A 14,124-nucleotide genomic window follows, 5' to 3' on the forward strand; every position below is an offset into this window, starting at 1 on the left:
GAGGCCGCGTCGCCGAATCAGCGTCCACACTCGTACACGGCCACTAGGCTTGCATTGTGTGTGGGGACGGAGGAATACGCGGAATACAGAATAGCCGGACGAAGTGCCGAAGGGGAGGTGTTCCCAAGGTGTGTCAAAAGATGACTCACACTTATCTGTTCTGGCTATGGGAAATCAGCATAGGCTGTATACTCCAACCTAGCTGTCAACTGTAATTGTAAGTGAATTTTCTCAGCAAAGATTCGAGGGAGCTTAGGGGGACCGAAAACTCAAAAACGTATTTTTCGTTGTGTCAGCTGTGTGGTGGGTTACTGGAAAAAGGTCCATTCTCTGACCACCATCCCTTGAGAGGGGTTATTCTTATTTCCAGCTTTGGCAGGATATACAAAGAAAGTTCTCGGCCCTACTTTGTTCGCGGTAGAACTACTACTTCCGTGAAGCGGTCAAGGGGGTGTCCAGGTAGAATTTACACACCTGGAGGGGAAATAGAAGTTCCCTCCTTTTTTGTGGTAGTTAAGTGCTGCCATCTATCGACCGAAAAAGTTCAAATCTGAGTTGCCTCGTAGCTGGTGAGGCCTCTTAAGGTGAACTTTAAGTGTCTCCCAATTTTTTCTGTGTGTTTAATGTTCTGCAAACACCTCAAGCGTACATTTTCCATCAATATTACTATTGCTATATTAACGCCCAAGCAAGGGCAGATTAAACACAAATTACACACAGGATATTTGGCCCCTGAATTCGGCGAACAGTGGAAAGCGAAGCTGCACTAAGTGCTTGCCTTTGTCGTCGGTCGCCATTGAATTACTCAAGAACTGGCGCAAGGAGGGGACGCTTGGTACGCTCTTAACCGTGTTTACAGTTGTGTGCCCTCTTCTGCAGCGCAGTGCCCAATCGTTCACGTGCACGCACGTCGCCGCGGCGCCTGCGGAGCTGGAAGCCGCTTCATTGCCGACACGATTCATCCGCCGCTCGAGCGGTGCTACAAGTCGCAGGCCTAGTGTTTTCAGCGCTGGAAAGAGACCGAATTAGCGCCCGCGCACGCCACCCGCTTGGTATTGGAAACGGGCTTCGTGCGGACATTTCTTTAGAGTCTGCTTCCTTTTGCAGGGCGAAAATTAGGCGCCTGCTGCAGGCACATTCGAGTGGCGGTCGACCGTTTCAGAAGTCCGCGTCACGATTAATGGTTCAAGGCCGCAATCACTTCGCTTGCAGAAAACTGCTTTCGTGAAGGACAAATTTTAGGAACTGGGACTTGGCAACAAAAGGGAACTAGAGGTGTCCAATGCATGCGCGCCCTTATTGACTGGAGCACCGTTGTGCGTCACGCTCTTTAAAACTGAGGACGGCATAAATCACAGTTTTAAGACTTGAACACCGTGTGTACTTGCACATAATGCACGTCACTTTTCCAAAACATAGCTGAAGATTGGGGGGAGTTTTTTACCCGCAGCGAAATATTTTGAAAAATTCTGAAACCTAAAAAAGGGACAAAAATGGACCGGTGAAATAAATACTGATGCGTAAATACCTCCTCTTCAAAAATAAAATATAGTACACCCTCAGCACGGTTTCTACTCTAGCGAGAATAGTGAAAAACTAGACTTGCTAACCTTTTCAGATATTTATCTTACCGGCTCATATTTCTATTTAAGGAGAGAACAGCAAGTGTTCATTCCAGCTCAATACAGCATTCAACATCAAACCGCACAGCAGCAAATTTCTATAGTACTTAATGTGGCAGATTACAGAGAACAACCACTTGCGAGTGGCCAGGCTTCTTTTGGGTTCTAGATTCCTCGCGGATCATTTTGATTGGCTGTTCGCGAGATATCGATATTGATTTATTGATTTGGGTTGATCTTAATTAGTGCTGAGCGGTAAAGAAGGCAGGGTAAGGAGGCAGTATTCCTGCCTGACAAGAGCCTCAGAACCTGTTACACTCAATATTGATAACTATTCTAGGCTCGGTATTATTTTTACTCTACTGTAATGATTTACCATCCTGTTTAAAGAATTGCAATAGTATACTATAAGCAGATGACTCTACCATGATATCATCGCACCAGGACATAATCACCTCGTACATAACCAACAATATGACCTTAATTCTCTTGAGCGCTGGTGCCACATTACCCGCCTGTCCGTGAACGTTACTAAGACTTGTTTTCAGAATTTCCATCCCCTCAGAAGCCATCGCCCATTACAGTACTACTATACCTCAATTCTGCCGCTATTTTGTCACAAGATCGAGTTTCATTTCTGGGTGTTATCATTGACCCTCACTTAAAATTCTATCATCATGTAGCTCAAACGTGCAAGAAAATTTCGTATGGGTTACGCGCACTAATTAAATCCCGAAGCTATTTCCCAATACAAACTATTATCCCATTACTACGCATTCATCCACAGCCATTTAAGCTACGGTATCTCATCTTGGGGTAACACCTATCACTGCTCACTGCTCCACCTGTGTTGGCGCAATTTGATCCTTCAGCCCCTACGGAACTTCGCACCGATGCGAGCGGCCATGGCATTGGTGCCCTACTTGCTCAGCGGCAACGCAACAAGCTTCGCGTTATTGCGTACGCCAGCCGTCTCCTTTCTGTGTCAGAGCGCAACTATTCTATCATCGAGCGGGAATGCCTCGCTCTGGTTTGGGCTATTGCAAAAATCCGCCCTTACTTGTTTGGGCACCCTTTCTCTGTTATCACGGATCACCACGCCTTATGCTGGCTTTCTTCGCTCAAAGACCCTACTGGCCGGCTGGGGCGCTGGGCTCTTCGCCTTCAAGAGTACACATTTTGTGTCGTCCACAAGTCCGGCCGCTTGCACCAGGACGCGGATTGCTTGTCCCGGTACCCTATCGATCCGCCTTCCTCCAACGAATGCGAGGCTGACGCCTGCGTCTTATCCATCTCGGCCTTCCGCAACATTGCGCAAGAACAGCGCTTAGATTCGTCGCTACGCTCCCTCATCGACCGCCTCACTGCCAACCGCTGTGATGCGTCCCTCACCCCGTTTGTGCTCCATGAGAACGTCCTCTACCGGCGCAATATGCGGCCTCACGGGGCTGACCTCTTGCTCGTGGTCCCTCAACACCTGCGCAGCAGCGTCCTTGAACAGCTTCATGACGTTCCCACGGCCGGTCATCTTGGAGTCTCCCGCACCTACGACAGCGTGCGCCGCCGCTTCTTTTGGCCCGGTCTATACCGTTCTGTCCGCCGTTATGTGGCCGCTTGCGAACTGTGCCAACGGCGGAAGACGCCCTCGGTTCTCCCTCCCGGGCACCTTCAGCCGATTCCCATCCCCGTAGACACGTTTTCCCGTGTCGGCCTCGACCTGCTCGGCCCTTTTCCGGTGTGTGCTATGGGAAACAAATGGATCGCCGTCGCGACGGACTTCTCCACGCGCTACGCTATTACTCGAGCGATACCAACCAGCTGCGCAACTGATGTCGCTGACTTTCTCCTGCACGACGTCGTACTCCACTACGGTGCTCCCCGTCACCTGCTCACCGATCGCGGTCGCTGCTTTCTTTCCAAAGTGGTCGCCTAACTCCTCCGCTCCTGCTCCGTCCGTCATCAATTCGCCACGGCCTACCATCCGCAGACGATCGGCCTCACTGAACGTCTGAAACGTACCCTCACCTACATGATTTCCATGTACGTCTCCGACCATCACCGCGACTGGGATATTAGCCTCCCATTTGTTACATTCGCCTACAATTCTACGCGTCACGATACAGCCGGTTTCTCCCCTTTTTACCTTCTCTTTGGCCGCGATCCTTTGCTGCCCTTCGACAGTGTACTGCCCGCCACCGCCTCCACGAGTCCTTACGCTCGGGACGCCATCGCTCGCGCCGACGCTGCCCGTCTTGTCGCCCGCCAGCGGCTGTCGGCCTCCCAAGTCAATCAGAAACGACGTCATGACTGTCGCCGTTGTGAAGTCACCTACTCTCCTGGCTCCCTTGTGTTACTCTGGATCCCTTCCCGCCGTGTGGGCCTTTGTGAAAAACTGCTTCCCCGATATACAGGCCCTTATCGGGTCGTACGTCCGGTGACCGCGGTGACGTACGAGATCACACCGCTACATCCGCCATCTCCGGCCGCTGCACCCCGCACCGACATCGTCCATGTGTCCCGCCTCAAACCTTACAACTCGCCGTCTAGCTGGCCTGTGTAGTGCGCACCGGGACGGTGCTTTTGCCGCGAGGGGGGGGGGTCATGCTACGGACGCTGGGAGGACGACAAAATGGTTGGTAACGAAGACGACGCTGAGGTGCGCGCTTGTGTGCTGAGAGTCTACTCCAAGCCATCGGTTCCTTGCGTAGCACGTTGCCTCTGCTCTTTATACTGCTGCTTCTAGCCGCCACGTATCAATATTAATTCCTGGCCTTTAATGAAACTGCAAAAGCAAGCCATGCACATCAAAACCTATACCCCTCGAATGTCACCCTCAGGCATTTTGGTCATACATTTAAACGTTCTACCTATCTCGGCCCTTTATTTTTACAACATCGGCATCCTATTCTTTAAAATTCTTCATCATCAGTTCCCGCTAAGCATATTTTCTGCCGGCACGCTCATAAGCAACATTGGCACACGTTTTGAGCTGCGTAATAAGTTTTACTGCCTAATGACAGAACTAACTACGGGAAACAATGCCTTAGTTTTTATACATACGATTTTGGAATTCTTTGAACTTAGACATCAAACTAATACGCTTTCTTTGTTCAAGGTCAAATTAAAGCTTTTCCTTCTTTTTTGTTATTGAACCTCTGTATCGCGGCATCTGTGAGTGTTTTGTTGTACATTCTCCTGCATTATATTATTTGTATTTAAATATTTCGGTAACTCATGTTTCACTATGTATTTATTCTCGACGTCGCTAATTAATGTGTTGTGTAATTCTTATTTGGTTGCTTATTGAAATTTTTTGTCATGGGAGGCCCCGCCCACGGTGTTGCACCAAGGGATCTCTCGCTGTATACGTTTGTAACTTTGTCTGAATGCATTAATAAACTTTCAACTGAAAACTGTGAGAGTAGTCTGAGTTTCGTGTTTGCATATGCACATACTCAAGAAAAACATAAACATGCACACAAACACATAAAGAAGTAGAAAGCTACATAACATGCTAGAAGGTCATCTTGGAATGTTAAAAGTTCAGCAAAAAAACAGTATTCTCTGTGCGTGAATCAAAAGCTCAAAAAAATTTAGTTTTCTCTTCCGACATTCCTGTCCACCTATGCACACATGACAAAAGAAACAAAGGAAGTAACCAGATCATTCTAGAATTTCGCAAAATCCACAAATTTCGCACAAAACGAGTTGTATTCTTGTTTCGATGTTCAAAAAGATATCTGTTATCATTCACTATCGCCAGCAAAAAGTACTCGTGAAATTTGAGGGAAGGGGGTGTTCATTACGCGAGGTTTGCACCTTTTGACAGATAAAGCAAATAGGGGGTATACGTCCATTATGCGAGCCCGTTCACTACTCCAGTTAATATAGAAATATTTTACACTTGCGCCTTTTCGTGGCATAGATACATGCGAGAAACTAAAGAATCAAAAGTTTTCTGCGCCAGCATTTTGAGTTTTTCGAACGAAGTTTTCTGAAAGGCTTAAATGGTGTGTTTTAATTCACTCCTTTGACTGGTGGGCTACATCGTCCAAAGTTAGGTCGATCAAATTTGGAGAGATTCAGCATACATTTTAAAGCTTCCTACCCATCGCTTGGAAGACGATGGCAGCCAGCTATACGAATTGTTTTTTCTGAAGGTTCGTGCTTTTATCGCAACCGTTTTTGCAGTGCTGCATTGTAGCAAGCATATTTTATTTTCCATTGCTTCCGACGCTGTTTAGAATGGTGTATAGCAGTGTGCACCAAATAGCAAGAGTTGATTTTCCCCTTCCGGTGGCGATGAGAGGAAACTACTTGAAGATGAAATCGGGGTTTCTTGATGACCCGGTGGTTCTACTCGCAAACATTCACATTACTCAAGGAAAGGAGAAGGTTAACTATTTATTTACAACATAGGTAAAAAAAACGAGAAGAAACAAAGCAAGGAGAAAACTATTTACATGACTAAATCGTGGATCAGACGAATTCAACCCCCGCTCAACCCAGAGCGCTTGTTTTAAACCCTCTGTCTCCGCCTTTAGCGGGGACAGCAACCAATAAGATAACCAACGACCCATCTCGCCAATCAGTGGTTAGGGAAAGGAAAATAAGGTCCGCCCACTCATCAGAGATTGGGGAAAAAGGTCTGATTAAAACATTTGGGAAGGAGGTTTCAAATAACTACACAAACAACGCAAATGCGACTTCCGTTCCCACGCCACCCACGGCACCACAGACGCTAGAAACATGTGCCGACGAGGCGATGACTCAGGTTGTTGACAGCAACAAAGAGAACACAGTCGTTAAGGGAAGTAGGCAGTCGTTACAGGAATAGTGGGCTTCCGGTCACTCGGCTAATATCTCGTGCGCCCCCGAAACCTCGTCAACCCCTTAACAACCACATGTCGTTAGCTGTACTTGGTTCGCGTTTTTCCCGGCGGGTCATCCCCGTGACGGCGCGGCGTAAACGAGGACGTCCGCTGCACAAAGGGGCGGCAGGGATGGGACGGGCCCCTTTGTTGGGGACTTCCGACCCCGTGGGAGCAGCTTTCCTTGCGAACACAAGATCAACGAGTTCGCGGAATGGTCAGCGAACTCCACACCTCCCAACCAAGAATGTCACGCGGACACTTGCTGTCAGTGTGACATTAAAGTCCGTCCACAAGGTTCCAAGCAGCACTGGGCACACACACATACACAGCTTCAATTCGTTCCGTGCACACAAGGTTAGGACACCAATCTGCACATTCCATAATCCACCATGTCAGATCGGTGCACCAAATTGGCAGGAATTATTTCTAGCCGCCTACATCTCGAAACAGAGGCTCATGTTTCTTTTTAGCTTTGTCAACCAGATTGACTCTACATTTCGAATTATCCGGCACATCGCCGGTTGCAAAGGCTGCCGCCGCTATCGGATCTCCCTTGTCGCTCTTCTCAAAATTAATAGAGCTTACAGACTCCCCACGGGCCACGAAGGCTGCTGTTGGTATTGCGTCTGCATTCGCCCTTATTTTGAACTTTAGAATAGGGTTGGGCCTGTCATCGGCAACTTGACCTACATTTTGGCATGCAGTTTCCGGCAGTGCTAGCTGTTTCAAGCTTTGGCAGCCGGCGTTCTCCTCAAAGAAAAGCATGCGCTCATTCGTTATCGTTTTACGATCACCTTCGCCGCCTTGCTTCCACACTTCTGCTAATGGGGCAGGTTGCTCCATGTGGAAACCTACAGGAATGGAGGAATTGCCCGCATCCACCAGTTTCCTATGCGCTGCGAAACTCTTTGCAGCTGTCCCTGTCAGCTCCCAATCTGATGCAGAAACATTTGCAGCTTCCGGATTTGCCTGAAGCTCCACTGAAGCCTCGAGTCTGTCTCGAACAGATTCGTGCGAGATTCTGAAACGCTCATCGAAATCTGAGCTCTGATGTTCTTCATCTGACTGGTCCCCTTCTGGCTGCTCTAGTAGCGAGTGTATTTCCGATGTTACTAGCTGCCCTGCACCTTCAGCTAGATCTGTCAGCGCGCACAGTGTCAGCACCGGCTGGCAAAACAACTCATCTTTGGCGGCTAGATTACTATCGACTGCAAAGAGCGTTCTCACAATCAGGTCCGCCTTCTCCCCGTCCTCGACCCTTGATGCTGCGTCAGAGTTAACGCACACTGGCTGGGGCGCGATGGTGAACTCTTGTTCGCAAGCAATACAGTCATGTGTCTCCTGGGTCTGGTCTATATTGGGTTGCTCTGACAACATGTTCGTCACAGGAGTGACTAACGCTCCTATGCCTATCTCTTCTGGTGCGACACACAAGATTAGGCCCTGCTGTCTGACCGCTTCAGCTTTCAAAGCTGTAGTCATCGGCACACACGAGAGATCAGCGTCCGCTACCTGGAGAACCGGATCTTCCTGTTTCGTTTCTTCAGAGCACTCACCCCTAGAACGTAACTGAATTTGGTCTCCTGTTAATTTTATTTCAGTCCCTGAATCCACACAGGTTTCAGAACTCTGACCTTCGGTATGTAAGTCTCCGCATGCCGGATCATCCATCCCATCTGGTTGACTGACCTTATTAACAGTCATCTCCGACTGGGAATGTAGCTTATCAGGCGCCAGTATCTCTACCTGAGCTACTAGTTTGCACACATCTGTCCTCACAGCGGGAACATCTTGTTTTTGCTTTGAATTCAGGCAGTCAATCATCGAGTGTCCAAATTTCATGCAGGTATAACATTGAACTGCTGCGAATAAGACCTCGCTATCCACTTTCGTCCCCTGCCTTAATTTCAATTGCATCTGTGCAAGTTTTTTCTTTTCTAGTTCAATTTGGAATTTCAAATTTTCAATTTCACTCAGCTGTTCAGCCTCCTCCTGCTCAACACGTCGCATCCTGCCCTCCTGATCATACCGTACGGCAGCCATCTCCGTTTTCCGTGCTATCGTTTCTAGCACTAAACACTACACCGACATGGTGAATTCGGAGAAAGCAGAAAGGTCTCCTACCTTACTGGTTGCTCTCTGCCCCGGTGATCTCGTCGTCCTCAGTGATGACGACAGGCTCCTCGATGCGGACGACTTGAGCTCTGGATCTCTCAGCAGCTCGCTGACTTCTGCCTCGTTTGACTGGCTTGACTTGGTCGCCTGGTTACTTTTCAGCAGCTCGCTGACTCGAACCCGTTCGATGTGGACGCCTGGTTCTTTTCAGCAGCTCGCTGACTCGAACCCTCGATGGCTTGTTGTTGCCCGGCTCCTTCAGCTCCTAGCTGACTTGAGCCTCCGACGTCCTCTCGAACTCGACCCGTGATCCCGAAGCTTTCGACGTCAGTCTTGCGACGCAGCTTCACGTTTTCTCCTTTAGGACAAACAGCTTGTCCACCGACTTGTTCTTCTCACCTTCCGTCCAATGCCTTGAGTAGAAAGAATTTGCGATCCTGTGTCGACTGCGCCAGTTGAGTTTCCTATGTGCTGCGCCAGTTGAGATCCTGTGTCGACTGCGCCAGTTGAGTTTCAACTTCCTGTGGCGATGAGAGGAAACTACTTGATGATGAAATCGGGGTTTCTTGATGACCCGGTGGTTCTACTCGCAAACATTCACATTACTCAAGGGAAGGAGAAGGTTAACTATTTATTTACAACATAGGTAAAAAAAACGAGAAGAAGCAAAGCAAGGAGAAAACTATTTACATGACTAAATCGTGGATCAGACGAATTCAGCCACCGCTCAACCCAGAGCGCTTGGTTTTAAACCCTCTGTCTCCGCCCTTAGCGGGGACAGCAACCAATAAGATAACCAACGACCCATCTCGCCAATCAGTGGTTAGGGAAAGGAAAATAAGGTCCGCCCACTGATCAGAGATTGGGGAAAAAGGTCTGATTAAAACATTTGGGAAGGAGGTTTCAAATAACTACACAAACAACGCAAATGCGACTTCCGTTCCCACGCCACCCACGGCACCACAGACGCTAGAAACATGTGCCGACGAGGCGATGACTCAGGTTGTTGACAGCAACAAAGAGAACACAGTCGTTAAGGGAAGTAGGCAGTCGTTACAGGAATAGTGGGCTTCCGGTCACTCGGCTAATATCTCGTGCGCCCCCGAAACCTCGTCAACCCCTTAACAACCACATGTCGTTAGCTGTACTTGGTTCGCGTTTTTCCCGGCGGGTCATCCCCGTGACGGCGCGGCGTAAACGAGGACGTCCGCTGCACAAAGGGGCGGCAGGGATGGGACGGGCCCCTTTGTTGGGGACTTCCGACCCCGTGGGAGCAGCTTTCCTTGCGAACACAAGATCAACGAGTTCGCGGAATGGTCAGCGAACTCCACAGCAAGTAAGAACGAATGTTTTTTTTCTATATCAAGGCAGTCAAGAGAAAGATATATTTTCTATTTAAATTTGCTGAAGCGTTACAACGTAAAAAGCAGTAATATAAATAGAGCCGCGGCAGAATGAAAAAGTTTGAGGTGCCCGTGAGCAATCTTTAAGCCAGAGGTCTGGTGCGCTATATTACAGCCAAAACAATGCGGCGTTCTCACCTACTGACTTCGTTATGCGGGCATTTGGCTGCGGGAAAATTGGCCCTTGGAACAATCGCGGGTGTGTCGTCCATGTCGGCGCTATGGTGTCGTCTTTACTACGGTTGTCGATGGGGCGAATTTATTTATTAGCGCATCGTTTGTCTCTTCATGAAATCGCAACTGAAGGATTAGGATTTCTCTAGTCGATGGAAGATCCCCAACGTGCATTTTGCTGCTGCGCATGCAGGTTCTGCAGCAGTACGAGAGTGGTGCCGGCGGCTACAGCTCGCGCATAGGGGGCGGCCTGGTCAGCAACGTGCCGGCGGTTGCCGCGACTGGTGCGCCGGACGAGGACGAGGACGACTTCGAACTGTACAAGCCACGCGTCATCCTCCAGGAGGACTCCACGCCTGAACACTCTGCTGCCGACAGCCTCGAGCGTGAGTCTCCCACTGCAGAGCATTTGCACCACATGTGGGGCAGTGTTGACCAGTGACATAAATTCGAAGGCATTATAGTCCCATTACGAGTAAAGCCGGCGGCTTGGGTGCGGTAGTGCGTGTCCTCGCAGATGGTCGAGAAAATCCCAGCGATGGCAAGAAATATAGGGTGACGTCATGAAGCGGTCTTTGATGCACACAGCAAGCTCAGCACCCCAATTTAGACCATCATATTCATGCCAAAATTGTGAAGGAACCGTTTGTATTAGAGCGTTCCGGGTGGTCTCATATGATTTCTCGTTTTTCACATATCGATAGCATCTGCACCAATATATCGAAAACCTTAGGTATCCTAAACAAATTCAGGTACATTTTACCCACGTGGTTCAAGCGACAGTTGTACTATGCAATGATCTACTCACGACTACACTGCTGCGTACTGGTATGGGGCACGACTTCAAAGGGCAATCTTGAACGGCTTCATATCATGCAGAAGAAAGCGATTCGATTTATTGAAAACTTATCAGCACGTGAACATACTCAAGGTTTTTTCTATGAAAACAAGATTCTTACATTTACTAACGTATTTCGCCAAGTACTAGCCCTCAGAATATACAACGAAATTAAACGTGATCAACCAGGCTTTTTCGCAACATATGAACGTGCTCACTGTGGCTACGAGTTGAGAAATGTATTGTTTACTTCAAACCTGATCAGAACATCCTACGGGAAGCAGTCGGTTGACTTTCAGATCCCTGCACTTTTAAACATGTTTCAGGAAATTGTTCAAATAGTCTGTAACTCCAACTCAGTAAATAGTTTTAAGAGACAAGTTAAAACTTTTTTACTAGATAAAGCATAACTGCGCTGTTTTGATGTATGCTGTTTTAATTTGTTTGATTTTTTCTTAAGTGTTTTTTTTTATGTACGGTATTCCATTGTATCTTGAGTATTGCCTTTGCATTGTATTCTACCTGCTTAGTGATTGATGTTTCTAATAATGGCGTCTTGTACCGAATCTTTCTGATTGTTTTGTAACTGCACAGTTTTGCTGCCTCCTTATTCTTTCTTGTTGTTGGCGCGACCGGCCACTCGTCTGTCCTGATGCAATATTCCGGAGACGAGGCCTCGTCAGGCGTGCATTAAACGCCTTTTGCCTCGTCTACCTTGGCAGTGCTTTATACCAATGTGTGTTATTCGGTCTTGTATTGTAACCAGTTCTGTCAAAATAAAAAGAAAGAAAAAGAAAAAAAATATAGGTTGCATGTACTAGTCAAGTTAGAGGCTAGCTTGCAATAGGAATTCTGGCCGATGGCATGTACACCTTCAATTCTATGCCATCCCAGACTCTCTACCCCTACCTTTAAGAGGGTTCACCAGTGACAGTGTCCATAGGAAATACATGGGAACTTTCAGAAGCTGTATCGTGTCTAAAAATAGACAGATTTTCATGAGGTTTGTGGCAACGTTTTCTTTTTTAGTGAAGAGAGGAAATGTTGCAGATAGATTTTATTTTTCAAGTTTAATTTTTTTACAATTCAGAGGTAAATATCCAGAAAAATTGAACATTTAGATATATCGGTCTTTCATGTCATCTAGTGAAAAAACTAAGACAGATATCAAAATTTCGTCCGCAACATTTCCTTCCTTTTTCTCTCTTGGTTGTTAAGCTGCAATTTTCATCCATATCGAGCCTAGTGTTTGCGTTTTACAGGCTCTGAATGTTGTGTATGTATTTTCTGCGGGAATTTGAAATTCGCGCCATATGTAACCACTGCGACGTGGCTCCACCTGGCATCAGCATATTTTTGTCGCTAGTACACTCTACCACCAACCTCTTGGTTGTCTGTGTTCGTGCGCGCAGGTTTTTACTCAGAACTTGGAAGGACTTGAGCTCTTTCTTCCCCTTTCTCTTGCTTGGGCTGTTTTCTGAAAGGATTTCTGCTTTCCTTTTTTGCTCGAGCTTATGGTGCGTGACGTTGAGCTGGCGCGCTGTTTTGACAAGCTGAACAGCGTTCCCTATCATGACCAAGCTTTCGACGGGGGTTAGCAAGTCGCCCCACGCCATTGAGGAATTGGACAAAGGGCCGCACCTGCACCATTCTATCACACAGTTATGGGTCGGGAGGAAACACCTGTTTGACCAGCGTTGCCAAACGCTTTAGGATAATCTGGCAACCGTTCCACACCCAGTGCGTCGTTTGCTCTTTTGGTTATCACTTGCTTATCACGTGCGCCGTCGCGCCACCTATACAGCGATGGCGGCCCAATTTCGGAGGCTGCCACTGCTTGCTCGCTCGACGCTTGGTGTCGCTGCAGTTGAACCGGTCTCGACTCCCTAAAATCAAGTTCATCTAAACACGCACTGGTCGAGTTGGGTAGACCTCGCTCAGCCCAACCCCCTACTCAACCAGACGTTATTGGTTCATGTAAACAGCGCTAACCAAGAACTCGCTTCCCGCCCTTTTAAATTTTATCCAACTTTGACTTATTTCGTTGTGAAATTATAAGCAGGGAAGGAGGTGTGAAAGGAAGTAAATCTACTACAATTTATAATAAATATTGTACGAGGCGGTGAAAATGCCATGAAAAAACAGACGAGCAGATTAACGTGGTATTGAAACAAGCTCTTTAATGCGCTGCTGCAGAATAGGCGTCTACACCAATACGCGATCACTTGGCTTGTATTGTGCGTGGCGACGGCGGAGATTGTAGCGTCGGGCGCAGGTTCGCTCTTGGTGTGTAATGCGTAGCCGAGCGACTCGTAGAGCTCCCGCACGCTGCAAGCAGACGGTGACGTCAAGGTTGTCCTCACTGGCGACGTTTGGCAGCATGGCGTCAAGCGTTGTCGTTGCTTCTTCGCCGTAAATGAGACTAAAATGTGTCATATATGACTGGTCATCTCAACTGCGGTGTAGTAGAAAAAACATGACGTACGGAAGGAAGACATCCCAGGTTCAGCGTCGGCGACCATGGCGAGCTTGTCTGCAGTGGTTTTATTCAAGCGCTGCGTGAGGCCGCTCATCTGTGGATGAAACACAGTCGTCGTTCGACGGCATCTATACTCTAGCGCACGATGGCTTGCGTTAGCCCCACAGTGAACGCAGTTCGTGTGTGTCACGCAGGACACAGTGAAAGAAGGAAAATACGCGCTGTAGTCACAATGGGTGTCCTAGGTGGTTTCTTGGTTATCGTCGTTTTTCGATGTTTCCTTCAATGGTCGCTTGAGCGAACGAGTGTTTTGTGCTTCGAGAATGTAATCAGGCTCACGAGTTGGAAGGCCACGGCTCCTCCTTGTGTCCACGAGCTCAGGCAGCAAGCAGTGCATATAAAATTTTTTGAGCCACGGCAACATCTCGTCCTCCCAAAACGATTGATTCCTGGATATCACCTAAGTGCTTGTGCCTTTTTTGGTCGACAACACAAACAAGCACTTCCTACGGCGAGCATTATTCAACTGTGCTTGCACGTGATACCAGTAATTGCTCTTTGTCTTCAGCTGCATTCTCCCGTTCTTGTTTTCCTCACAGCACGTTATTTTTTTGGCGCG

General features: G+C 48.0%; 1 protein-coding gene across 1 annotated transcript in view; it reads left to right on the forward strand.

The window, feature by feature from the left end:
• LOC144103923 (uncharacterized) overlaps positions 1-14,124 on the forward strand; it is a 397,175-nt gene that overhangs the window by 244,704 nt on the left and 138,347 nt on the right. Inside the window, exon 4 of the mRNA XM_077636642.1 lies at positions 10,382-10,574. Within this exon, the coding sequence (XP_077492768.1) occupies positions 10,382-10,574 (193 nt within the window). The remainder of the gene's footprint in view (positions 1-10,381; positions 10,575-14,124) is intronic.

This window comes from Amblyomma americanum, chromosome 9 (assembly GCF_052857255.1).
Source record: "Amblyomma americanum isolate KBUSLIRL-KWMA chromosome 9, ASM5285725v1, whole genome shotgun sequence".
Lineage (NCBI taxonomy): Eukaryota > Metazoa > Arthropoda > Arachnida > Ixodida > Ixodidae > Amblyomma > Amblyomma americanum.